At 41.1% G+C, this 26,892-nt stretch overlaps 2 protein-coding genes across 2 annotated transcripts in view; one reads left to right on the top strand and one right to left on the bottom strand.

Moving 5' to 3' along the window:
* The first annotated feature begins 379 nt into the window (after positions 1-379).
* Mettl14 (methyltransferase 14, N6-adenosine-methyltransferase non-catalytic subunit) lies at positions 380-25,628 on the top strand. Its single transcript, XM_027952327.2, has 11 exons — positions 380-564; positions 3,830-3,918; positions 4,465-4,552; positions 5,842-5,922; positions 6,519-6,606; positions 8,921-9,011; positions 11,664-11,805; positions 14,675-14,767; positions 17,991-18,107; positions 18,409-18,619; positions 20,286-25,628. Exons 1-11 carry the CDS (start codon positions 499-501, stop codon positions 20,588-20,590), a joined length of 1,371 nt encoding a protein of 456 aa, XP_027808128.1. The 5' UTR covers positions 380-498; the 3' UTR covers positions 20,591-25,628.
* Positions 25,629-25,655: 27 nt separating this feature from the next.
* The window catches only part of Sec24d (SEC24 homolog D, COPII coat complex component), a 63,200-nt gene continuing 61,963 nt past the window's right edge, over positions 25,656-26,892 (bottom strand). The window contains exon 23 of the mRNA XM_071614761.1: positions 25,656-26,456. Within this exon, the coding sequence (XP_071470862.1) occupies positions 26,316-26,456 (141 nt within the window). The 3' untranslated portion in view covers positions 25,656-26,315. The remainder of the gene's footprint in view (positions 26,457-26,892) is intronic.

The following is a 26,892-nucleotide window of genomic DNA, read 5'->3' as shown; positions in this document are numbered from 1 at the left end:
TGACCCTGCTGCTCCAGGAGAGCAGGCCGAGGCCGCTCCCGACCCGCTCCCGGCGTCCGGCGGAGGCGGAGCTGGAGGGCTCGCAGCGCGGGCTGCTGGAGCTAGTACGCCCTCCACCCAGGGAGACTTGAGTGTGCGCTGTGGGAGACGCCAGTTAACCGGTAAGGTACCCAGAGCTCAGAACCACCGAACCAGGCGAAATGACGCTGGCGCCCCGCAGCAGGCGAGCGCCCCGCTCGCCGCTCTCAGCGACTTCCGGAGCGCGGCGTCCCTCCTGGGCCACGGAGGAAGGGTCCAATCGCGGCGTCCTGGAGGCGGGACTTCCGGTAGGACTGAGCCAGTGCGGGCCGTGCCGGAAGTCGGTCCTGAGTGGCGAACGGCGGGGCCGGGTGGAGCGGAGCTCCCGGCGAACGTCGCGTCCCGCGGTCTGGGGCGGCCTGCTGGGCGGGGCCTGGTTTCCGCGAGAGACGAGGGCCGGGTGCTGTGAACCGCTGGGACATGGACAGTCGCCTGCAGGAGATCCGGGAGCGACAGAAGTTGCGGCGGCAGCTCCTCGCGCAGCAGGTCCGCGGAGGCCGGGGCTGGGGCCCGGGACGCGGTGCCGGGCGGCCCACGGCGGGCGGCGCGGCGCCGCCGGGGTGGCTTAGGCCGGCGGGTGGCTCCCTCCCTTCCCAAGGTTTCGGCGGTCGGTGCCTTGCCCTCGCGGCCAGCACCGAGTTCTCGAGCTCAGCGTGGACTGCGTTTGCAGAACCTGCTGGGGACCTAGCGCCGCGCGGGAAGGAGGCCGGTGCAGATTCCGTCAGCACGCGTGCGGGTCACCACGGCGAATGTGTGAATTGTTAGGCCACACGACCCCGACATGGGTAGAGGTCCCTACTGCATCATCAGATGGGGTTCGGAGGTGGAGTGACCCTGGCCTCGCCAGGAAATTGAGCCCAGTTTGTCTCTCCAAAGCTTTTCCCCTAACCCCGCGTCTTCGCTGCTTCTCGTGCATCAGTTAATGCTTGCAGCTATCAGAGAGTAGACTTCAGATCTGCCGCTCAGGTCAATGACAGTGAAGGGGAGAGCACACGGGCTTCGTGCTTTTTTTTCAGCATTAAATCTAGTTTTAGTGAATGTTAGCCTGAAACCTCTTCTCCTTTATGATCTGATGAATAAATTTGTGGTATCCTGTTAAAATGTGGGAATTGAATCCGATCTGTTCCTTGTCTCTCTTTCATAAAGAGCTGGGACAAATCCAGGTGTCTAAGTTGTCCTGGTTCCACCTTCTTTTATTATGTTTTCAGAAATGTTCAGTGGCTCTTGTTGCCAGGAAGAAAGGTGTTTTAACTTTAATTATGATTCAAACATACTTAACTCAAAATACATTCACAGAAGAGTTATTAGTTGATTGCCTTACAGTCAGTAGATACAAGGGACTCTAGTGGGTGTTGGCAGATGAACTGTGAATAATGTAAGTAGCTCCCACCCTCAAAGAGCTTACAAAGTGTATAAAATTTAATAATGGCTGCCATTTATTAATTACTTTCTGTATGTCATGATTTGCTAAGCTTTTAACACTCATTGTCTTTGATCCTGCAAATAAAATGCTCTCAGTATTTTGTAGGTGAAAAAGATGTACTTAAAGAATTTAAGTTATGGGGCTGGGACTGTAGATGAGTGGTAGAGTGCCTGCCTCGTGCATGTGAGGCACTGGGTTTGAGTCTCAGCACCACATAAAAATAAATAAAGATTCGAAAAAAAAGAATTAAAAAACATTAGTTCATATGCCCAAGGCCACAAAACTAGTAAGTTTGTGAGCTGCAGTTTTAGCATAGGCTTTTACACCTAATACACTTCGCTGCCCTGAGTTTTCAGATGGATGTAAGTTAGAATGCCTGATGCAGTTAGTGACAGACACCTCATTCACTCTGTGAAAAAGGCAAACGGTGAAGTAGTCTCCAGAACATAGTTTATACAGTATAGGTTTTGATTTTTAAAATTTGAATTCTGTCTGTCCTCCTGGCACAGCTCAGAATTTAGTGATGAAATCTGTACTGATTTCCTTGGTCTAGGCTCTTCCTTTCAGACATTCTTGACCTTATTACTTAATCTGATACTGTATATTGCTTGTTTATACCGTACTCACACTGTCCTGTGCACTCACAGATAAGCAGAGTATACATGCGAAGTATTTGACTTCTACTCTAGCATTGATGGTTGCACAAAGTAAGCCTTTAACAAACCTTTGTTGTTGATGAACCAAAGGAGTAGAACCCAGGTCAGTGTAGTCTGTGGAATGAAGACATGGTTGTAGTAAGTAAATAGGCCTAGACCATGGTGGTGACTGTCGATGCTACAAGCAACAGTTTACACCTGTCTTTTATTTTAACTTCTGCCTTTGTTTCAGAGAACGTGTATGTCTATAAAAGATAACAAATTATCAGAGATTACTCCAGTAATATTCTTAGTACCAGCAATATACTTGGGAGTAACCCCATTAGTGCAATAATATGCTTATTTGAAAATTCATGAAAAATGAGTGACTTGGTGTAGTCATTCTACAATTTAAAAAAAGTTTGAATGTGAGAAGACAATAGAAGCAGAATTTTGATATAAGGCATTTCTCTTGTAAAGCATTATATCCTCATTTAGACCTCAATAGACAGTCTCATTCCTTTATTTATGTATTTATTGAGCAGCTACTGTGAGGAAGTATTCCAATTATAGGAAGTAGATATGCTGTCTCCTGACTAAAAAGAAAAGGAGCCAGGAAGATTTTATTGGAGGAGCTGAAATTTTATGAACAGTTGATAAGATTGGAAGAGATGATGCTGCTGATGCTGATGATTTTGGTATCAGGGATTAAACTTAGGGACACTCGAGCACTGAGCCACATCCCTAGCCCTATTTTGTGTTTTATTTAGAGACAGGGTCTTGCTGAGTTGCTTAGTGCCTTGCTGAGTTGCTTAGTGCCTTGCTTTTGCTGAAGCTGGTTTTGAACTCACGATCCTCCTGTCTCAGCCTCTCAAGCCGCTGGGATTACAGGTGTGCACCATCATGCCCATCCTGGAAGAGATTTATCATTGGAGAAACTTGAGGGGCACCATGCGAAGTGGGTGGACTAGAAGGAGAGTGGGTGGCTGTTTAAAGGCCAGTAACTTGCTGCTCTGATAAGCCTCCTCTCAAGGGACTATTCAGTGCAGATTTTCTCATGCCCTTGTGCGTAAATGTGTAAGTGGCTACACCTTGGTTTGGCTTTCAGTTTATGTGAATTGGGCCTGTTTGACTTGTCCAGCCTGTGTTTACATTTGTTGCCACATTTAATTGCACAGTTTTCCCAGTTGCCTACCAAAATCAACATGACCATGTTTAAGGTACTAGTAAAATTCACTATTGTGCCTATAATCAAAAAGCCTAAATAAAACTGGGTGGATTTTTGTTAGATAATAGAATAAATAGGTACAATATGTGAACTGATTCATAAAAAATATCTTATATAAAATCTACATTAACTACTCTTTCTGGTTATTCCTACTACTACTACTACTAGTACACTTTTATGTACTTTCAAAGCAGGAGGTTGGCTAAAGTTGTGCCTCAATTTCCAATATAACTGAAAGCCTAATAAAAAACTTTTCTAGCTGCCAGAGTCAATCTTAACTAACATGGTTTTGTTATAGAGTATTTCCAGTTTGTCTTATCAGCTAATCCAATTCTTTGAAGTGTGAGTTGTGGTTTTTTTTCACTCATTTGTTTTTTAAATGTTTGATACATTACATTCTGCTACAAATGCCAGGAAGCGCTGTCCAGTGAATTGTGATTTGACTTGTTTTTTGCCATTCCTTAGTTGGGAGCTGAGAGCGCCGACAGCATTGGTGCTGTGTTGAACAGCAAAGATGAGCAGAGAGAAATTGCAGAAACGAGGGAGACTTGCAGGTCAGCCAAATCATCTTTTCTCATAACATGTTACTATTGTACTAGGATCTTTGTTTTAATAAACAACCCTAGGTCTGAATGTGTTATGAAAAATATCAAAATAAAGTTCTTTAGAAACATTGGTTTATATTGTCAGTTCATGACTTAAAAGATATTTATTTTTGACTATATTAAGTGCCCATTTATAAGTAGTTAGAAAATGGAATGTTAGACTAGAATTGGCTTATATATCTGATATATTTTCAATTATAATTTTTATATATTTATAAAAAATATACTTGGCCCTCAAAATGTATACACTGATAGTTTAGAAAGCATTTCAGAATTTTTTAAGTATTCTAGTTTATAAGAGTTTATTTTCTTATTTGGTTCCTTTCTCATAAAGTACAGAATTGTCATTGCATCAGTTTCTTGGATGATTTATAAACTGGGTAAAGAGATACTGTTTCACCAGGAAAGTTTTGCCTTTACAAGCTATTTAATATTTCCAGTAGACAGTATGCATCTTCTGTGTATTTGTGTGTGATTCTTTGTTTTAATTTTCAGGGCTTCCTATGACACCTCTGCTCCAAATGCAAAGCGTAAGTGTCTGGATGAAGGAGAGACAGATGAAGATAAAGTAGAAGAATATAAGGCAAGTGGAGAATGGGGTGATTTTTATAGTCTAGAAAAAATAAATTCTTATAATCATAAGTTGACATCCAAGAAAACAAATTTGATAGAAAGCTGAGTTCTAAGGTGTGTTAAAATAGTTGTCAGTAGCAGAGACCATCGGTTAGATTATGACCTTTATGAACATTCCCTTATTTTAATGTAAGGGTTGTGCTTACCACACACTGGCCGTGATGTTTGTTATAAGAGGAAAGAGATATGTGTACCTTCTGGTGTGCACTTTTGTTGTTTGGAATTCCAAGAGACTGTAGCAGTCTTTGTGGGGGGGGTACTTGGGATTGAACTCAGGGGCACTCAACCACTGAGCCACACCCCTAGCCCTATTTTGTATTTTATTAGAGGCAGGATCTTACTGAGTTGCTTAGTGCCTGGATAAATTGCTGAGGCTGGCTTTGAAGCCACTATCCTCCTGCCTCCGCCTCTCAAGCCACTGGGATTATAGGCGTGGGCCCAGTTGCAGCAGTCTTTTTTGAGTTGCATTATTTTGTGTAACAGTGTAGGCTAGGTAGGATAATTAGAATATTCTGAGAACTCATGGGCTAGAGAGCAGTGTAGAACCATTTCTGAAATCAACCGAAGAAAAACCCAACTTCTATACTTATAATTGCGGTATTTAGTTAAAAAGAAAGTATTATGGAAGAAAAGCCTACATTCTTTTTTTTTCTTTTCAAAATAATCATAGTTTCAGTAAATCTCTATGATGATATAATTCCTGATCTCATGAATATGGTCTTTTGTTTTATACTTTGATATGTGCTTATATATAACTTAAATATTTGTGATTATATTAGGTTGAGTCATGTCAATTTCTAATATTCTAACATTTTTGACCTATAAAATGTGCAGTTTCATATGGTTCAATCTAATAAAAACAAAATTTCATGATTCAAGCTAAATGCTAACATTACAGTAAATTATAGAGATAAATAATTCTAGACAATTCAGTCAACCAAACACTAGTAGTTATAGATAATTATTATTCGTGATAATGATAAGGAAATTTTGTTTTATTATAAAAATAATCAACTAGTTATTTTTAAAAGATTTTTTCCTTTATTTTTAATTGTGTCTTGTAAAAAGGTTAGGTCAAGATAATTACCACATCCACCATCTCTCAAACTTATTTACTAGTTAGATCTAGTGATGAAAAAGCAAAGACTTAAATGTTTCACTTTAATGCCAATATGAAATATTATGATAATTGAAAAAGTAGCCTATGTATATATGTTTCTTTAATCTTCATTTTTCAAGGATGAACTAGAAATGCAACAGGAAGAAGAAAATTTGCCATATGAAGAAGAGATTTATAAAGATTCTAGTACCTTTCTTAAGGTAAATAAAACAAGTAATTTACAAATCTTGTAACTTTTCACATTTAAGCTCTGTGCCTCAAAGATTCCCCCCCACCTTTTTTTTTAAAAAAAAAATCATACTGGGATCAAATTCTGGGGCTCTTTACCACTGGGCTAACCCCACAACCCTTTTTGTTTTTTGTTCTGAGACATGGTCTTAAGTCCTTGAACTTGGTATCCTTAAATTGCTGGGTTCACAGGCATGTGCATGTCTAGCCATGCTGGAAAAGATTTTAAGTACTTATTTTTCTTCAGGATTTTAAGTACCTATTTTTCTTCAGGATTTTTTCAGTTATTGAGGGATCATTATTATAAAATATTTTATAATCATTATAAAATATTATATAAAATAATATTTAAATTATTTATGAAATATTCTTATATTTGGCTATTTCAGATGAGACAATGGTATATTCACACCAGTAGTTGATGAAAAGTCATGCTGTCATTTTAGTGGTATTATCAAATATACAACTTTTAAAATCATATCTTGTTTGGCTTTCTAAGAAAAGACACAGTATGAAGTTATTGTATCCAAATCAGAGTGCATGCTGTTAACTTTGACTTTCTCTTTAGGGAACACAGAGCTTAAATCCCCATAATGATTACTGCCAGCATTTTGTAGACACTGGACATAGACCTCAGAATTTCATCAGGGATGTAGGTATGTCAGATTTATTTGGATTATGCTATTGCTATTATATGCATGTGTTTTTCAGTTTTGTAGATGATTTGTAAAAAAAAAAATCATTTTTTTCAGCTTGACTTCCTTTTTGTGTTCTGAGTGCTTTTAGTACACCTTTCTTTTTCATCAGCAAGATTACTTTTTGGGTATAATTTCTATACGATATAGTTCACCCACATTTTAGGGGTATAATTCAGTGTTTAGTATGTCCATAGCAAGTTGTCAACTATTATCAGTCTAATTCACAACATCTTCACCTCCCCTGAGGAAGGAAGCCCTGTACTGTACATTAGTAGACAGTCCACACTTCCTCTCATCTACCCCCAGGCTTACATGACCATTAATTTACTTTCTTTCTGTATAAATTTGCCTTTTCAGGACCTTTCATATAATTGGGATCATATAGTAGGTAGTCTCTTGTTACTGGCATCTTTTACTTAACATATTTCCAAGGGCCATTAATGTCCTAGCATATATCAGTCCATCATTTGTTTTTAGTACCAAATAATATTCCCTTTGTGTGTGAGTAAGTGTGTGTATGTGTGTGTGTGTGTGTGTGTGTGTGTGTACACCATATTTTGTTTATCCATTCGTTTCGTTTTGTACTTTGGTCTATTAGGCTGAATGCTGTTATGAATAGTTATATAAAAGTTTTTATGTGGATGTATGTTTTTGTTTTTCTTTGGTATATACCAAGGAATAGAATTGCTGGATCTTATAATTCTTTTTCTTTTTTCAACAAAAATTTTTGACTTTTTTATTTTTATTTTTTTAAATGTGGTAATTCTGTATTTCACTTCTTGAGGACCCACTCCAGTGTTTTTCATGATGGCTCCACCATTTTACATTCCCACCGTCAGCGTGGAAAGGTCTCAGGCTCTTCATATCTGGACACTTGTCTGAGATTTTGATCACAGCTGTCTTAGTGGGTGTTGAGTGGTATGCCCTTGTGGTTTTGATTTGCATTTTTCCTAGTGACTGATAATGTTTAGTATCTTTTCATAGGCATATTTACTATTTCAATATCTTCTTTGGAGAAATATCTGTTTGGACATTTCTCAGTAAATCTTTAGTCCAAAATTTGTTTTACTGCTATAAAAAATTTATTTTCTCAAATTTAAAAAAATGATTTAAGACAGTTGGTAACATTTGGGGAGTAAATACCAATTTAGCTCCCTACAATATTAACAAATGCAAATGAATCAGAGGGCTAAAAATACTACAATGTGAAATTATTAGAATATATTTACTTTGTTGAAGAAATGAAAGCATTCTTTAAGAAAAACAGTAGTTATTAAGAGAATAAATACAAATTTAATATTCTACTAAAAAACTGAAAGCTGGGAGAAGTGGCACACACCTATAATCCCAGTAGCTCAGAAAGCTGAGGCAGGAGGATCACGAGTTTAAAGCCAGTCTCAGCAACTTGGTGAGGCACTAAGCAATTTTATTGAGATCCTACCTCAAAATAAAAAAAATAAAATAAAAAGGGCTGGAGATGTGGCTCAGTTGTTAAGCATCCCTGGGTCCAATCCCCAGTACCAAAAATGAAGACTGCAAACATAAAGTGTATCAAAATAAGAACATAAAAATTTTATAAAGCAAAATAAAGTTTAAAAGTTTGTGAGCAAAATATGAATGGATAAAGTGAAAATGGCTAATGAACATCAAAAGATGTTTAACATCATTAGTCTGATGACTAACAGAAACAAGAGGCAAACAGAAACAAGGCTATAACATTTTTCATCCATGTATTTGGCAAAATTTAGAGTTTAGTAGCCATGAACACCTCCATGTTCAGATGGGAATATAAATTCTTTGGCATCCAGGGTAAATGTGTAAGTTTGGATAGATTGGTGTTATTTCCTTGGAATTTGGGGGAGAACTCATTGCCAAAGGCCACAAAAAAGAAAGAAAGAAAAAAAAAAGTGTGAAAATCTTATCACCATCAGGTTTCCACAGTCAGCTCTCGACCCTCTATAAAACAGAAGGCACAACCTGAAACCACCCTAACCGTAACCTCTCTGTGGCCTGAGGAACACGCGTGGTACCCTGCTTGCAACCTGGGAGTGTGGTCGGCCCTTCAGATGTTGCACAAGTCAGATATACTTTCCAAGTACTCTCTTCTCAACTTCTTTCATCACGCCCTCTTTGAAATGTTCAGGGCTCTGTGTTCCCATCATACAAGGAGTTTCACTCTCGGATTTTGAAATCCAACTTCTACTTGATGCAAAATACATTCATACAACTTTTTCTCAACCTACAAGTTTGGTTTACTGTTTTTTCTCCCCAGGTTTAGCTGACAGATTTGAAGAATACCCTAAACTGAGGGAGCTCATTAGGCTCAAGGACGAGTTAATAGCAAAGTCTAACACTCCTCCTATGTAAGTGCTTTTGTACCATTACCTCCTTCCCAGCTCAGGTTAAGTGTCATGTGCTTTATTCTCTGACCTTCCTTTTTTTCAGAAGAAAAATGTCAATTTTATAAGTGTCACTGATACTTTCAGGCTCTGGTTTTCTGAGCCTGCCTATGAAATGAAATGAGAAAAAGATGACATTTGGGGGCTCCAGGAGGCAGGGCAGGCCTGCTGAGCTCCTTGTGCCCCCATGCTGTCATCAAAGAGCAAAGGTGGACTGCACACTCGTGTTTGTGGGTCCCACCTCTTGTGGATTGGAACACAGGTGTGCCCCATCAGCAGCAGAGACCTACATTGCTTCAGAAGAGGCTTCAGGGTTCATTCTACTCAGATAAAATTTAACAGCTTGATACTTTCAGGTTGAATAATAAAGTTAAAACTGGCAGGGAGGGAGGTTATTTAGATTTTTTTTTCAAAAACGAAGAGCTCGTGAGCTCTGTTGCAGTACAGCTACTCAAGAACTCCAGGATTTTTGTAGATTTGATAAATTTTTTTGTGTGAATGTTATAAAAACTTGAACAATTATTACGTGTATTTTAAGTCATGAATGATGTTGTACAGAACACTTTGGCCACAATCTCGCAAGTTTTTTATGTTGAGTTGCTAGAAGGAGATACAGAATGCCATATCAGATTTAAAACTCCTGAGGATGCTCAAGCAGTAACGAATGCATATACTGAAATTAAAAAAAGCACTGCTGGAAACTCAGGTCTTTTTTGGTGATTGCAAACAGAGGTATTGGCAGAGGATTTTGGTAGATAGACAGTCCAAACTTAATCAGCCTCAGGAAAGTAAGAGAGGCACTAAGAAATTAATCACCAAAGCTGAAAAGCTCAGACTGGCAAAGACTCAATAAGCAAGTAAACACATTATATTTTCTGAATATGATTGAAAATATTAAAGTTCACCTCTTAATTTCCCTGGATACTTAGCGATTCTTGGAAAAGCCATTTTTATTATAGTAACACTACATAATAAATGTATTTCTAAAATCTGCATTTAATTAAAAAACACCTTTGTTCTTAAAGTTGTAAATAAGACTTTTTTTCAAGAGGGAAGTACATTGTATCCCACAATTTATCATCAAATACTTTATTTGTTGTAGTTATGTAAGTCAATCTCAAGTGGTTTCATAAATGTTTTGAACATTAAAAAAAAAAAACTAGTGGGGAGGGGGTGCAAAATACCTATTTAAGATTAACTTGCTGTTTTTCTTCTTAATGTATTAGTTTGAAACTCTGGTGCTGGGCACACATTCTCCTCTAAATTACTTTTCAGCTTTCCAGAAAATTGGCTTTTACCTCTGAGTATTTTTTTTTCTTTTTAGAAGATAATTCAGGTTTATTGTATGCTTGATGATTTGCTTAAAATGCTTTTAAATGATGTTTTTTCTTATGAAGTAATTTGTTTATTAAAGAAAATTTAGAAAACTTAGGTGAAAAAAACAAGGATAACTTGAAGAAAACAAATTAATTATCACTTTCCTTCCTGAGGTCCCCCCACTTTCCTTCTTTGGTGCTAGGGATTAAACCCAGGACCTTGCCTAGCTGTACCACAGAGCTGAGCCACATCCCCGTCCCCTTAATGACTTGTAGTGTGACCATTCATTTTAACCTTTGAGCAACATGACATTTTCCTCCAAAATGTGTGTAATGTCTTTGAAATTGGAGAATATTTGTTTCATATTTAGCTAACTTTGAATGTTTTCTGTTAAACAATTTAATAAAATACATTCTGTTAGTCATTAGAAGAACCACAGATAAGTCTTGGTGTAGGCAGGCCTTATACTCTTAATATCCATTCAATTAAAAATACTCTTAACATTTAAAGCATATTAGGTTTAAAATACTTTCATACTGTGTGAAAATCACTTTTCAGTAAAGGCTAATAATAATAATGTTAGGTAATGTGAAAAGATTTATTATAAATATTTTACTAATGAATAAACTAACAAAAGAAAATTACATTCATATTTGGAAGCCATTTTTTAAAGGGACTAACTTAACTGAGGAATAGTTTTTCTAAATTAGCTGAAGCAAGAGGTGAGGATATAGCTGAATTGGTAGAGTTCTTGCCTAGCATGCACAAGGCTCTGGGTTCAAACCCCAGCCCAGCAAAAAAAAAAAAAGCTTAAATTAGCTGAAGCACTGAAGAAAAAAAACCAACAACAATGAGGGGCTGGAGTTGTGGTTCAGTGGTAGAGCACTTCCCTAGAATGTGTGAGGCCCTGGGTTCAGTTCTCAGCACAACATATAAATAAATGAAAAAATAAAGATCCATCAACATTTAAAAAAAAAAAATCCTTAGGAAAGTCAGATGATAATAGAAAGGGGGTCAGAGATGCACATCCCAGTATACATTGTCAATATAAGAGTCCAGATATCCATGGGGAATATTTATTTTTGCTTCGTAGTGATTGCGTCTGTGTCCTAGGAAGACTTTCTGGTAGATAGTTTAATCTCTGTGCTGAAGAAAGAAAATGTGCTATAAAAAAGACTTTGAATAATTATCTTATGATTAATTAATAAGAAATGTTTATTAATATTTAAGAAATTTTATTACCATCTATAAAGTATTTGAAAATCTTTTACTTGTTTGTTTTTTGCCTTAATCACACAGGTATTTACAAGCAGATATAGAAGCCTTTGACATTAGAGAACTGACACCCAAGTTTGACGTGATTCTCCTGGAGCCACCTTTGGAAGAGTATTACAGAGAGACCGGCATCACCGCCAATGAGAGATGCTGGACATGGGATGATGTATGGTGACAGTGTTCATGTTTTGCTGGGTTTTCTTTTTTTCAAATGAATACACATTTATGTGATAGAAAGAAAGACCACATATGCCATCTCTACTTTTGTAGAGATTATAAATACAGGTTTAAAGTATGTATTATGAAGGAGTGTCCAAGGTGCACTGACAGGTAGTACATATCTTTAATTTGATTCTTCTTTTTGAGGCAAAAATTGAGCAATTAGTGAGTGTAAACTGTAGAAGATTCATTCTTGGTTTTAGGGTACTTGGATATATAGCTAGGAAAGCATAAAAGAGTGTAGAATGATTGCTAACTGACTCTACAGGTGGTAAAAGAAGTTAAATAAGCTCTTAACCTGAATTAGTTACACAAGTGTCTTGTTTTATAACCAGTAATGAAAGCCCCACATACCAAGAACGATGCTAGTAGGTAATGCTTGGAGACAGAGACGAACAGGACTTGGTATTCTGCCTTAAAGTTTAACAGGGTGAATGTTGCTCAAAACCAGTGAATGCCTTGTAGTTTCATTGGCTCAGTAATGGAGGACTGCATGAGATGACCTGAGAATAAGGCCCAGCCTAGCAATGTGGGGCATGTGAACTCTGAGAAGATGAAAGCAGAACAGTTGAGTTAGCCAGGCAAGGAAGATATTGGACAGGCTTCGACAGAAGGAACTGCAAGAACAAGAGGAATGGAGGCCACCGACTGGCTTGTGGGGTGGAGCAGGTCTTCCTGTGTGTTACTCCTGTTGGACACAGATTGATCTGTTCTAGGAGCTTGACTTTCATTCTGAAAACATTACAAAGTATTTGAAGGTTTTAACCAGTTTAAGAAAGAACATTGGATTAGTGTGTAGAGGTTGAGCTAGAGGCAAAGAAGTAATGGGGAGGACAGTTAGAAGTCTCTTGGAGTAACCTAGTCCTGAGATGATGGGACCTTAAATTAGGGTGATAATAGAAAGGTGATACATTTAGTAAAGTTCAGGAGATACATTTGGTTAAGTGTGTGGGATGAGGGGGTAAGTGAATTTAAGAATAGGAGCAGAATTAGATGGACTTGATAACGTTGAACATGTTGACTTCAGGTGTATGCGGGACATTCAAGTGGAAGAGTATGAAACTTAAAGAACAGATTAATCTGTTTTCAGAAGACAGATGTTGGAGGATAAGCACATTATCTCATGTAAACAGATGAGTTTATTCTAAGATAATGTCACAGATAAGATAAAAGTGGACTAACAGTGAAGTCTAGGGAAACACTTATATTTAAGGGGCACATATAAAAGAAATATAAAAAAGAGATAAGTGAGGAGAACCAGGAGAAAGGGAATGCCCTAGGAACCAAGCAACAGCAGATTTCAAGAAGAGTTAGAAAAGTCTTGTGCAGAAGGTGCAGGGTCAGGAAGGGCTGCAGTCATAGTCTGGTGCCTTGTAGAAAGGTGCTTGGGTTTTTGCGTATTTTTTCTCATTTAATGGTTGTTGTTGTTCTAAATAACACGTTCTTCCTCCTTGAAGTTTTTCCTCTTAGCTTTAATACACTTAGCACTTTTATTTACATTTTGGTGGCTCTTAACCACTTTAAAAATGTTTTTTAATTTGTGCTCATTGTTGAAAAATCAGAAAAGTGTATAGAATGTAGTATTACCCAGACAAAAAGATTTAGTAACTGAGAAGTTTTCCATATTGGTTTTACACATTCACATTCCTAGAGGTGTTTAACCATCTCGAGTTCATCATGTTCTCATCAAAACTGAGTAGTAATAAGAAAACACCTTTGTCAGTTTAGTCAAAAGAAAAGAAAATCTAAGCGTTGAGTTTTATCACATTTAGGATTCACATTGGGTTGAACTCTGTATTCTCTGGCCAGTCTGTGAGGTTTGGTTTTAAAGGCACAGAGCATGAACCATGGTCTCAGAAATTTCTTAACTTTAGAAAAAACCAAAAAGGTAAAGAATGTCATATAAATTTGTTGCTTGCATAATCACTGCTCACAATGTAGATTTAATTATTGAAGGACTTTTTTTTTTTTTTTAATGTACTGTGGCACAACACATTCAAGGTAAACGATAATGGAATGGGGGAGAGCATTTTAGACTTAAAGTAATCATAAGAAAACACTGCATATTGATTTATTGAGAAATATTCTTCTTTTTTTTTTTTTTTTTTTTATTAGAACTGGGGATTGAACTCAGGGACACTTGACCACTAAACCACACCCCCAGCCTTATTTTCTATTTTATTAGAGACGGAGTCTCACTGAGTTGCTTAGTGCCACGCTTTAGCTGAGGTTGGCTTTGAACTTGCAATTCTCCTGTCTCAGCCTCCCAAGCCACTGGGATTGCAGGGAGAAGTACTCTTATGGATACCAAAATCATAGTACATTCCAAACATTTGTTATTACATTTCATTTTAATTTTGCCCCTAACTCTGGGCTCATTTAACCTCATTCCATTTCATTTTCTTTTTTCTAGTATAATGTTGCTTATGTACCTCTCAACTTCTGTCATATGCCATAATTCTGAAAATGCAATTTCCTGTTTATTCTTTCCATATAAAAATAACTCTGTGTGTGTGTATATTATGTATATATGTGTGTGCGTGTGCTCGCACGTGCGTGGGTTGACATATGGGTGTGTGTTGCTTGTATATAAACGAACAAAAAACAGGAGAACAAGTGATTTTTTTTTTTTTTTAGGATAAAATTGATTTTCCATCAATTTTATTTCCTAATGGGTACATTTAAAGAACATATCTACTGAGAATTCTGGTACAGGAACAATTGATGGTCATTAGTTTCAATGTGGGATGAATAGGAAACAAAATATTTGTACGTATTTTGTGTATAATATTTCACATATGTTTGGTTTCTTACAGATCATGAAGTTAGAAATTGATGAGATTGCAGCACCCCGGTCATTTATATTTCTCTGGTGTGGTTCTGGGGAGGGATTGGACCTTGGAAGAGTGGTGAGATGCTGTTTTTATAAAATATAAAACAATATATTAGGGGTGGGGTTGTAGCTCAGTGGTAGAGCGCTTGTCTAGCATGTGTGATGCACTGGGTTTAATCCTCAGCACTACATAAAAATAAAAGTTTTGTGTATCTACAACTAAAAAAAATTTTTTTAAAATATACTGTGTAATACATTTGAAGATTAATGTTGTTTTGTTCTTTGTTTCTTGAATAGTTTTAAATATGCTAAAGAAAAAAACAATACCCCTGACTCAGCTAAGGCTTACTGGGGAGAATGCAGCTCTTTCAAAAATGTTTGTCACAGCTGTAAGAACACAATATTTTAGAGATTTGAAGCTCCAAACTATAGTACAAAAATGAGCTTGGTGTCATTTATGGTTCCTTATAATTAGCTAAAAAGTGTTGCTCTGAATAGCATGGACTCCTGAATTGTAAATGACAGTCAAACTGGAATAATAACTGCATTTGAAACAATTTGAATGAATAAGAGTGAGAAAGTAATTATAGCACTTTTAATGTATTTTCAGTTATATCAGAGCTTCTCTGTGCCAAAAGAAACACAATAATAAACTGTTCAAGAAGAATAGCACGAGCATTGCAGCTGGGATCAGGAATCAGCTCAACTGCTCCCCAGCACAAAGGCACTTGGTCTTGTGGGTCTTGGGTCTAGACACATGCTATGGGATTAGACTTCCCACTCTGAGGACACACTTCCTGTCATGCAACAGACGGTCTCATTCAGCCATGCTGATTTGGGGAGGTGGCTGAAGAGTTTAAGCATGATTATGTGAGATTACAAGTAAGAGTATACTGAGATAAATCTGTGCTCCAGCGCTGAAGCTCTGTGGTCACTCTGTTCTTTTTTAGAAGTAGTGAGCTGAAGCTGGTGGGCAGCATTGCTGCTTCCAAGGCTAGACCATGATTGTATTCCAGCTGGGTCTGTGCATTTATTTAGCAGTAGTTCCCCAAGGTGCTGTGCAAAAACAAGAAAGGAGAGAGAAAGGAACACTGTTTGCTTCTGTAGGCCTAGTGGTATTTACCTTTTCTGGTTCTAATGTCTGACTTTGGTCTTTCCTCCTCACCCTCAAATTCAGCTGATGTGTTTTTATTTTATTTTTTAAAATTTTTCCCTCCAGTTTTGGAGATTTATCACAGGGTCTCTGCATGCTAGGCAAGTGCTCTACCACTGAGCCACATCCCCAGCCCCAAATTAAGTTGAAAAATGACTAGGAGGGTCTGTCTTTTTCATTTATGGAGCAGAGCATCTCATTGGTGAAAGCACAGTTTGGCCAAAATGATTACAATACAATAACTTTCGGTAATTAGTGGATTAGGTCATTTGGGATTTAGGCCGTGGTGGTATTATGAACTTCCAGTGCAAAACAAATTTTTGTCAGTACTGGGGATTCAACCCAGAGGTGCTCTACCACTGAGCCACATCCCCAGCCTTTTTTATTTTGAGATAGGGTCTTGCCTTGCTGAGGCTGATCTTGAACTTGCATCTTCCTGCTTCAGCCTCACAAGTTGCTGGGATCATAGATGTGCACCACTGTGCCCAGCAAAAACCAAATATTTGCAACAGAAACAAATAACCCCAACCCTCACCCCTGTAGTTTTGGTTTCTATGGTCAGCAAACATTAGATAGAAAATTCCAGAATTTATAAGTTGTCAGTTATGCATGTGTTATGTATGCCACCTGCTTGTTCCTCTCTTAGTGACCATCTGGGTTGTCAGGGTGATTTGCATGCAACATGAAGGGGAAAGACAGACTACATCACATACCTTTTTATGTACATATATTGTTGTAATTTTTCTCTTAATAGTTATTGTTTTTGTAGCTTGGGAGGCTAAGGCAGGAAGATCATGAGTTCGAAGCCAGCCTCTGCCAAAGTGAGGCACTAAGCAACTTAGTGAGACCTTGTCTCTAAATAAAATTCAAAATAGGGATGTGCATCAGTGGTTGAGTGCCCCTGAGTTCAATCCCTGAGTTCAATCCCTGGTACCCCCCTCCCCCCCCCCACCACCACCACCAAAAAAAAGTTAATCTCTTACTATGCCTGATTTAAAATTAGTAGGGTTCGGTACTCTCTGGTCTCAGGCACCCACCAGGGGTCTTAGAACATCTCCCTGTGGATAAGAGGGACTCTTATATTGACCTTGATCTTTTGAGATTTTAAAGATTCAAGAAATCTCAGTTTGAGGTCTGTCTCACTTTAGAACATTCCAGGAAGCACATGTTTTGTGTTTTGCTGCATCTTTGTACTAGATCACAGCGCCAGCAGCGCTATGTTGCTTGGTCCATTGTCCCCCTCTTGACTCTGTGGCAACTGTGTCCTGTGCATGTTTCAGTTCCAGCCTGCACCTGCTTGTCATGGATTCCCCACTGTTGCTGCATGCTCATGGGACTGAGCTTCATACCTCTAGTTTCTGAATTGCATGAAGACAGAATAAGGTTTTACCCAATGAAGACAGATGCACAGCAGCTTTAGTCTGAACTTTTTGTATGTAGAAATGAGGTTTTATTAGATTCTGATTTGACAGAAGTTAACAGTTTGAATCAGTTTGAAAAGTTTTAACAGTGTTTACATTTGTCAGAAGATAGAAAATGGAGGTGGCAGAAATCAAATTCTCTTTTGAATTATTTTGTGATTACGTAAAAATAAAGGTGGCAGAAACCAAATTATCTTTTGGATTATTTTGTGATTATGTAGGGTCTCTGTTTCCTTTTAGTTAAAACACCTATTGCTGACAATGAAAGGTAATACAGGTACTATATCTAGAATGCTTGGGGTTAGAGTGTTTCTGATTTTTGAGGTTTTGAAATTTTGGACTATTTGCAGACTTAGCAGGTTGAGCATCCTTTATCCCAAAATCAAAATCCAAATGCTGTGAAATCTGAAACCATTTGAGCTGTTGGTACTCAGAAAGTTTTGAATTTTGAAGCATTTCAGGTGAATGCTCACTCTGACTAAACCTTTGGGGCAGAATGCAGTGCTTCAGTGCATGGTGTTTAATAGTGTGTTTTGCATTAGTACAACTCTATTATGGCTCTGGTTTTGAGACTGGTGCTTTGAGACTGGCATTTCTTTCTTCTGTCTGCACTAAGGCAATTACCATGACCTCTGGAACTTAGTGAGCTCTTTAGTGTTGGTTGCTCATTTTGAGTATTGTTTATTTAAGTTCAGGATTTCTGTCTTTAATTCTTATATTTCTAGTGTTTACGCAAGTGGGGTTACAGAAGATGTGAAGATATTTGTTGGATTAAAACCAACAAAAACAATCCTGGGAAGACAAAGACTTTAGATCCCAAGGCTGTTTTCCAGAGAACAAAGGTATGGCATCTACTGTTTTGTTTTCTTTACTCTCATATTTTTCTCTCAAGCATTTCCAAATCAGTATCTACTGTTCAGTTAATCTGGTGGAAATGTCTCTTTCCTGGGCTCTTCAGCCGTGACGAGTTCTGGGGGTTAAGTGTTATGAGGGATGGTGTAGAAGACACTCTGTGTTTCCTGTCACCCAGCAGACACCCACAACTGTATCCCAAAAACTCAGAAACAAAGATTGTTTTGGAATTGAGGAATGCTATGAGATATGACTTGGTAGAAAGTGTGCTATTGTGCTCTCACTGTGCAGGAACACTGCCTCATGGGGATCAAAGGAACCGTGAAGAGAAGCACAGACGGGGACTTCATTCATGCTAATGTCGACATTGACTTGATTATTACAGAAGAACCTGAGATTGGAAATATAGAAAAACCTGTGGAAATTTTTCATATAATTGAACATTTTTGTCTTGGTAGAAGACGTCTTCATCTGTTTGGAAGAGATAGTACCATTCGACCAGGTAGGACCTCAGTAAAAAAAAAGACTGTGTGATTCCTTGGGATATGTATTTTAAAAGAGTAGTAAGTAAAAAAGGTAGTAAGATGAAGTTTTTACGTGTTTGATTCCTTTTGGTGTACTTCAGATATGAGCAGTTTTAGGTTTGCAGCCAACTTAGAGGGAGGTGCAGAGATTCCCCGTTTCATCTCTGCTCTGCGGGTGCCTCACCTCCCTTCTTCAGGGCTCCCCACTGGTGCGGGACACTTGTTATATAATCAGCCAGCAACATTTTCTCTACCATTCAGTGCCGGGTGCAGTGGTTTCACCCCCTAAAAGTCTTCTTCAGTTATTTATATATATATATATATTTTAGAGAGAGAGAGAGAATTTTTTAATATTTATTAGTTTTCGGCGGACACAACATCTTTATTTGTATGTGGTGCTAAGGATCGAACCCGGGCCGCACGCATGCCAGGCGAGCGCGCTACCACTTGAGCCACGTCCCCAGCCCTTTTTTGATATATTTTTAATTGTCACATAATAATTATGCACATCTACAGGGTACAGTGACATTTTAGTATGTGTGTGTATACAGTGTGTACTGATCAGATCAGGGTAATTGCAGATCTTTCACCTCAGGTGTATATTACTTCTTTGTGTTGGGGACATGGAAAATCTCTCTACTTGCTGTTTTTAAGTATTCGGTTGTCAGCCATAGCTACTTTGCTGCGCCTTGTAGAACACTAGAGCTGCTCTTCCTCACTGTACTCTGTACCTGTTGGGCCCCTCTGCCCAGCCCATGCCTCTCCCAGGCCACACATAAGGGCCATTCTGTTTCCGGACTCCTCCTATAGATAAGATCGTGCAGTGCTCATCTGGCTCATTGGTGCCCGAGCTGCACCCACATTGCTGCTGTGTGTTGGACCTGCCACACGGCTGTGGTGAACAGTGCTGCAGCAAGCACGCCTGGGCAGGTCACTCGACTTCCTGATTCCAGTGCCCTTGGGTCTCTCCTGTGGAGTGTTTCTAGACTAGGAGGAACCCCGCACTGTTTCCATAGTGACTGTACTAACTTACCTTCCCACCAACAGTGTGTGGGCCCCTTAGTCTGCATCCTCACCTGCATTTGTTATTTCTTGGCTTTTGGACAATAGACATTCTAACTGGGGTGAGATGACGTTTTGTTGTGGTTTTGATTTGCATTTTCTTGATGATTTTTGATGTTAAACATTTCTTCACAGCCTTGGCCATTTATCTATCCTCTTGGATTTCTAGAACCTATCCACTGTAAATATTTTTTGGATGTGAAGAGTAGAGCAAAAATTGCTTCTGAGATTTTAATAAAAAAAAAATAAAAAAGGTCCTGTTGGCATGAAGAGCAAAGTTATATGTAATTTATTAAATTTTCACTGATTCCAAACTCAGTATAGTATATAAGTGCTATCTTACATGGATGGGGAACAATGAGGAGGATGTATTACAAAAGGCATGTTGCAGAAGAAACAGGATTGACAGGTGTGAAGTCCTTAAAACGTGACCGTGATGAAGTGCTGTTTGTTCCGTAAGGGAGGCCGCTGTTGTGGGGCGAGTGAAGGGCTATCCTAAGGATGCACAGGGCCTTTAGCCCACCCCTGAAGGGTCAGCAAGGGAGTGCAGATTAATGGGTTGTCTGTCTTTCTCCTCTTCAGGCTGGCTCACAGTTGGACCAACACTGACAAATAGCAACTACAATGCAGAGACATACGCATCCTACTTCAGCGCCCCTAATTCCTACTTGACTGGCTGTACAGAGGAGATTGAGAGACTTCGACCAAAGTCACCTCCTCCCAAATCTAAGTCTGATCGGGGTGGTGGCGCTCCCAGAGGAGGAGGAAGAGGGGGAACTTCGGCTGGCCGTGGTCGAGAAAGAAATCGATCCAACTTCCGAGGAGAAAGGGGCGGCTTTCGGGGAGGTCGAGGAGGAGCACACAGAGGTGGCTTTCCCCCTCGGTAATTTTTAGAGATGTCAGTCCTATTCCTGCCCCTCTAGCCTTTGGGTGGGAGACTTACTGTCAGGACTCGGTCCCTCTCGCCTTTGTTCTGGCTGCTCTGCCTGCCAGGAACAACTTGCAAACTTCCTCACCAGTGTCGTACCTGCGCCATTTTGTTCGGGGTGAGCAGTCTTCATGCATGCATGTAATTGAGCAGGACGAACAACACAGATAGCTTTGCTTTCAGAGACTGAATTCACTCTGATTTTAAACAGTTACAGAGGCTTCTGCTTTCTGGGAGTGGGTGGACAGTGGGAAGACGCCGTCTGGTATCAGGCTGGAGCTGAAGGGAGTCCATGGCACATCCTTCCTTTGCAACCACAGCAAGTGGGGGTCTGCTGCACCCATGGTGGAGTGGGGCACTCGGAACCTATCTGTGGGGGTTCAGCATTTCCTTGTTGAAACAGTAAAAGAAGTGCATACTGCATTTTCTTTCTTTTAAAAAACATTTTAAATAAATTCAAACATAATTTGAGTACTGAAGGAAGTAAGAGACTTTGAACAAAATCCCCTCCTTCCAGGTCCGAATCTGAGAGGTGAGGTGGAGCTGCCAGGCAGGATAAGGAGGAGGTAGGGCACAGCATGGAAGCTCTTTCTCATGGTCTTGGTCCTGTAGCTCCAGGTGACTTCTGCCCTTAAGGCACAAAGCAGGACAGAAATCCAAGTGTCCGGATGTGGCTGAGAGCTGGAACTTACATGGACCTTCAGAGCAGTTCATATTCCAAAGCCAAGTAAAAGCAGCTGACGCACCAGTAGAGACGCCTGCTCGCCAGGCGCTGGGCTTGAGCACCTAGGGCTAAGTACTTGGGCGTGAGGGAACGAAAGCGTAGGCTTATTTTTCTAATGAAACTTTGAATCTTTGGCATTTGAGATTCTATTTTTTGTAAATGGGAATTACAGTTGTTACCAGATGAAACAGGATTGACTTAGAAGGGAACTCTTGTGGTTTCTACATTGTAGTGGCCACTCTGTTCTCATACAAGAGAGGAACTCACGCACACCAAGACTGAGCCTGGGAGCTCAACTCGCTCAGCCTGTTATGCTTTCCAGTGCGTACTGGTAGCATGTGATTATCCCCTTTCTTGACACAGATGTTGTGTCTCCCAATTGGTCAGTGTGTTTGTTGAAATGACATTATAAACTGACTGGAGGTAGAATCAAAGGTCAGCTTGACCTGGGAATGCAGGAGGGAAGTTCCAGGTGCCCCTGGTGGGCCCTCAGAAGAGCTGGCTTAGGACTCTCCCTGGTTCCACACCTGGGCCTTCAAGAGACAGTGCTGTGGCTGGTGGCCTAGGCCCTGTGAGATCTGTTTCCAGTCATTCTTATGGAGGAGAGGAATGGCTCCTTGGTAGGCTGAAAGTTGGGGCACAGTAGCCTGCCATCATCAGAGAAGAGCAAGAAGGAGAGAGGAGGTGAAGGGAAAGGAATGCAAGCCCTAGAATTGATCCCTTTGAAAGGTAGTCTGGCCTTCTGAGCAACAGGCTGGAAGGACTCCTCGGCCCAGCCACCTTCTCCCTCGGGAAAGCTGGGCATTGTCTTACAGTAGAGCGTTCATGACTCCGGCCTTATCTGATTTTTGATCCTCTTTATATTTACATGTTCCACATTTTCAGTCTAGAAATAAACTTTTAGTTGCTTTTCTTATCAGGGAATTGTGAGAAACAGCTCAATGCAAGAGGTCAGGGTGCAAGAAATGGGGTCATCATGGGGTCTGACTTGGTGCCTGTTGAGAGCCAGGGCACATAGTGGGGCAGGACTGCAACAGCACTGTTCTGAGTCTTGGTCAATAGCAGGGCCGCCTTTAGGAGCCCTTGGATCCCTGTGGAGAAATTAGACCACATATTTCCTGTGCCAAAGTCCAGCAGGGTTGTGCCAAGGGGACCCGGAGTTACAGTGAGCATCAGTGGCAGGCCTATTGTTATATGAGTGGTACCCATATTAACTGCTAATTTATACCTTTCAGTTAGTTACAGCAGTTGATTTTAAAAGCTGCTGATCTTAACCGCTAACGTGTATCTTTCAGTTCGCTACAGCAGCTTGTTCAAAAACCTAGCCAGGTGCAGTGGTGTACACTTGTCCTAGAAACTGAGGAGGCAGAGCCAGGAGGATCACAAGTTGGAGGCCAGACTGGGCAACTTAGCGAGATCCTGTCTCAAAAAGGACTGGGGATGTAGCTCAGTAGTAGGATACCCCTGGGTTCAGTCCCTAGTACCCCAAAATTTTAAAAAATAAATACTGGGATCAAATTTACTAAAAGGAAGTACGAGAAACCATCACCTTTAAAGTCATAGCATGTAGGTTAAAAGACTTGGCCTTAGTCTGCAGAGCTCTGGAGTGCACTTGGGAGGGAGCGGAAGTCAGTCTGAGCTGTGCTCAGCCCCTTGGAGGACTCACATTGTGTGGTAGGCTGCAGCCGTCGCCTCTGGAAAGCAGATGTCTGCAGGCCGGTAGTTTGTGGAGGTTTAATGATCCAATCTGCTGCCATTTTATAGGCTTGTGCATTTCAAGGCAACTTCTGGGTTGTTAAAAGGCTGTGATGTAATGCTGTTGCCCATAATTCAGGTGAAACTTAGGACCCTAAGAAGCTAAGCTTACAGTGGTAAATAGGGGCTGAAGAGAGCAGCTAACTTTACTACCGTGAGGCTGACCGAAAGCAAAGTACATGCGTGGTTAAGAATACTGGGGTGGGCGTGCACTTGCCTGCACAGGGCTCAGGGTTCCGTGCCCAACACCACAGGGAAAGAAGACAATATTGCATTTATAATAACTCCAAATCAAACTTTGGAAAAAAGTAGATACTGATGCCAGATTGTGAGCCAACCAGCTCCTCATGTCTCGCATCCAGCCCTTCCCTGACAGTCGTGATGGCACCAGGGTCTCAGGCTCCCACTTCTGGCTGCTCTCACTGTTCCGTATTCAGTTTGCTGTGGCGCCACACCTGCCTGTCTGCCTTTCTTTGCCTTTGGCTGTGGGGAATGAGTCTGTGGCTTGCGTTACATGAAGACAACAGGCTCCTTTCTCAGCCTGTCCCTGTGCAGGTGGTGGACTGCTTGGTCAGTGGGCCCTCCCCATGGCCTGCTTCACCATGGAGTGGTCGCCAGGGCCTTCAGCCTCTCAGGTCCTTTTCCCTTCTGCTCAGGCTTTCTTGCTGAATAGGGGCCTGTTTTCCTAAAAGGGCTTTCCCTCTGTCTCAAGAACATTATCTGGGGGGCGGGGTGAGGAAACAGTGATTTCCAATGAATTATTAGTTATCAATCATCTTGAACAGAGTCGACTCCTGTGGACTGACCGGATTTTAAAAGGTGACTCTTTCCTCAGGATATAAGTTTTTAGTTACTTTCCTCCAAACACAACCTGTCAAGGAGAGCGATTAAACCACATCTATACCTCCTCCTTAATAATAGCCTGAAGGGGAAAAACTGTATCCTCCTATAAGGGACAGGCACAGTAGACTGGGAGTATAGAAGGGCTGGGGTGGTGCAGGGTGGCGCCCCAGAGTCTTGGAAAGCTGTGTGGTCAGCACTGATGCCCAAGGAGAGGCGACTGCTAGACAAAGGCTGGGTGGGCCTGGGAAGGTGCTGGCCACAGATGACCATTCACTTCCCAGCAGGGCTGGGAGTAGAGGTCTAGAAGGCCCAGTGTGGGCCTGGGAGGCGCACGGTGCCTCCTCCTGGAGCTTCCACGTCCAGTTTCAGATCCTTTTCCATGTTGGAAAAACTCAAGCTGGAATTGGACCTGGATTTCTTATTCTATTAATAGGACATATTTCCATCTGGCCAAAGTGAAAAATTAGTGACAGATCTTTCTTATTTACTCTCAGCCAGTTGTCATTAGGTTAGATTTCTGGGACGTGAAGTTCACATAAGCCTTCTTGAGAGAGTGAACTCTTCCTAATGGTTCCTTGACATCTGATCTGGAATTCTTGAGAGGTTCTTGTGGTTAACACTTAAGGCGTTGTGGCCCGTGCTTCTCGTCCCTTAAACTGTTACTTACAGCTAGTAGCTCCATCAATTAAAATATTTGTGATACAGCTAGGAGCTAGATTAATCCCAGCCTTCCTCACCCTCTGCCGATTTAATAAAAGCCCTAGCAAGGAAGATACTAGCAGCAGCAAACATGCACATGGCCTAACAGACAGGAAGCCTAAGTCCTTTGCCTTTACTGGCTCCAGTGATCTGACTTCCTAGGTTGCACAGCCCCCCCCCCGCCCCCGTGCTGCCTCCAGCTGGGGCAGGAGCACTGCTTCAGAACACCTCACACTTCAGATGTATTTACCCCATTTTTGGCAAGTGGCCACTCAGATTGCCCACATTTCCATTTTATGCTGGGGTTTTAATGCACTGAAGAAGCTTGAGATGGCTTTCGCTTTCTCCCACTGACAGGGTGAACAGCTCCCATCAGCTCTCAGCAGCTGCTGTTCCCAGGGCATCTGGCAGGCAGGCAGGCATGTCCTGGACACAGGTTGCAGAGCTTGCAGTGCTTCTTAAACCAAACCATTGAGTGCACCTGAAACACACCAGCTGCAGGCCTGGGGGCTCAGCCTGGCAGTGTCTTTGCTACTCTACTGGCCTCTGCAGCCTTTGCCAGCTGATGATGAACAGCCTGCTGAGCCATGTAGTCTGCACTACCTTGGCTGCCTACGGCCTGCTCCAAGTGCGAGTGGGCTGATAACAGACAGGGTCAGGTCTGCCACAGAAATGTTCATGGGCACTGCAGCTCTTGGAACACGATGTGTTCCGCTCTCCACCAGCGTTATACCTGTTGCTGGTTGGGACGGATGCTCAAGGCCCCTCTCAGCCACTCCTGGCATGACGTTTCATCAGCGTGGATCAGCTTCCTGTGGGATCAATCAATCAACTTCCGGTGGGATCAACTTCTGCTTACTGTACCCACAGGACACAGTCAAGGACCTTCAAAAGTGCCTTTTTAAGTATGCTGTCTGACATTTCCTAGGTTTATTGCCTAACGATCCTCAACCCTGATAAAAAGACAATTTTGCTACCTGGTTTGCTTAGTGCTTCATCTGTTTTTTTTTTTTTTATTTCCAAATACATAAAAGTGATTCTACACATTGAATTTTTATATGAAGTGATTTATTGATACTGGTAAAGATCCATTATATACAGGTAGAAACTGCCAAAATTGTACAAAGAACCATTAAGAATATTAATACAGTTTTAAGACAAAACAACTGGAAAATAGTTTAAACATAGATAGTATGTAATTATGAAAAAAAGTAGAGCATACATTGTTCTTCTAGATAGAATCCACATTATTAAAATCTGCAAATTTTAATTGAAAAGTGTGTTCAATGGAGCTATGTGGTTTTAAAAAATTAGGTATAATGTAAAAATTAAGTTTTCCCCCTCACTGGAAATAGGAGAGGAACCAATACAATCTTTTACCCCAAATCTATACAGTTTGAAAAATAAGTTATATATCTAGCACAAAGGAAATTGAGAATGTTATGTTCTGTAAACTCTGCTCTTTATCAAATGCAAACTCCATCAGTTTTAAAAATTAAAAACTGCAGTCAGAAATAGGCTCTTCCCTTCATGACACAAGGGCACCTTCTCAGATCCCCCATTGCGTCCCTGCAGGGTGGCGGGCCTCAGAGTGAGCCTGCTGCTTTCTAGAAAAGTGGGCGCCCAGGGACCGCTTCCCCAGAAGTGCAGCACCCAGCGCTGGCTAGCTGAGCAGCTGGCATATCTCCTTGTGAACACAGCAGAGGAAATCCACGTAGGAGGACCCTCCGTGCAGCCCCCGGTCCTCCACCAGGAGCTGTCGGAAAACCATCTCTGGCTGCTCCCGCTGCTTCACTATGGTGAGCTGGAAGAAAATAAGAGCAGCTGGTTAGGGGCCGTCCCAGGGCTCTGCCTGGCTACGTGGGAGGCCAGGACACGGGCTGGGAATGGCAGTGATGAGATGGAGGTTCCTCACAGGCCTGGGGCCCTTGGAGAGTTTTCCCATGGGGGTGAGCAGTGCTTGGCGTCAAGGCCTTTCAGCCCAGGTCTGAGTTGAAGCTGGCTAGCCTGTGAGTGGCCACAGCTTTAGGAGGCAGGGGCTCCTAGACAGAAACAGAACCACGCCTTTGACTTTAAGCCAGTGTGACCCAGGGAGGTGCAGAACAGAATGGGGCAGCTGGCTGGTGGCAGATGTAACAGCAACGAGGTGAGGGAGACCGGACAGGAAGAGGACACAGGAGGCTGGGTGTGGGGCAGTGGAGGACACAGTGGGTGTGAGAGGCACAAGAGGCTATTCCTGC

The sequence above is a fragment of the Marmota flaviventris genome, chromosome 7, assembly GCF_047511675.1.
Source record: "Marmota flaviventris isolate mMarFla1 chromosome 7, mMarFla1.hap1, whole genome shotgun sequence".
Classification (NCBI taxonomy): Eukaryota; Metazoa; Chordata; class Mammalia; order Rodentia; family Sciuridae; genus Marmota; species Marmota flaviventris.
The sequence above is the reverse complement of the archived record's forward strand: the minus strand, read 5'-3'. Positions and strand labels throughout refer to the sequence as shown.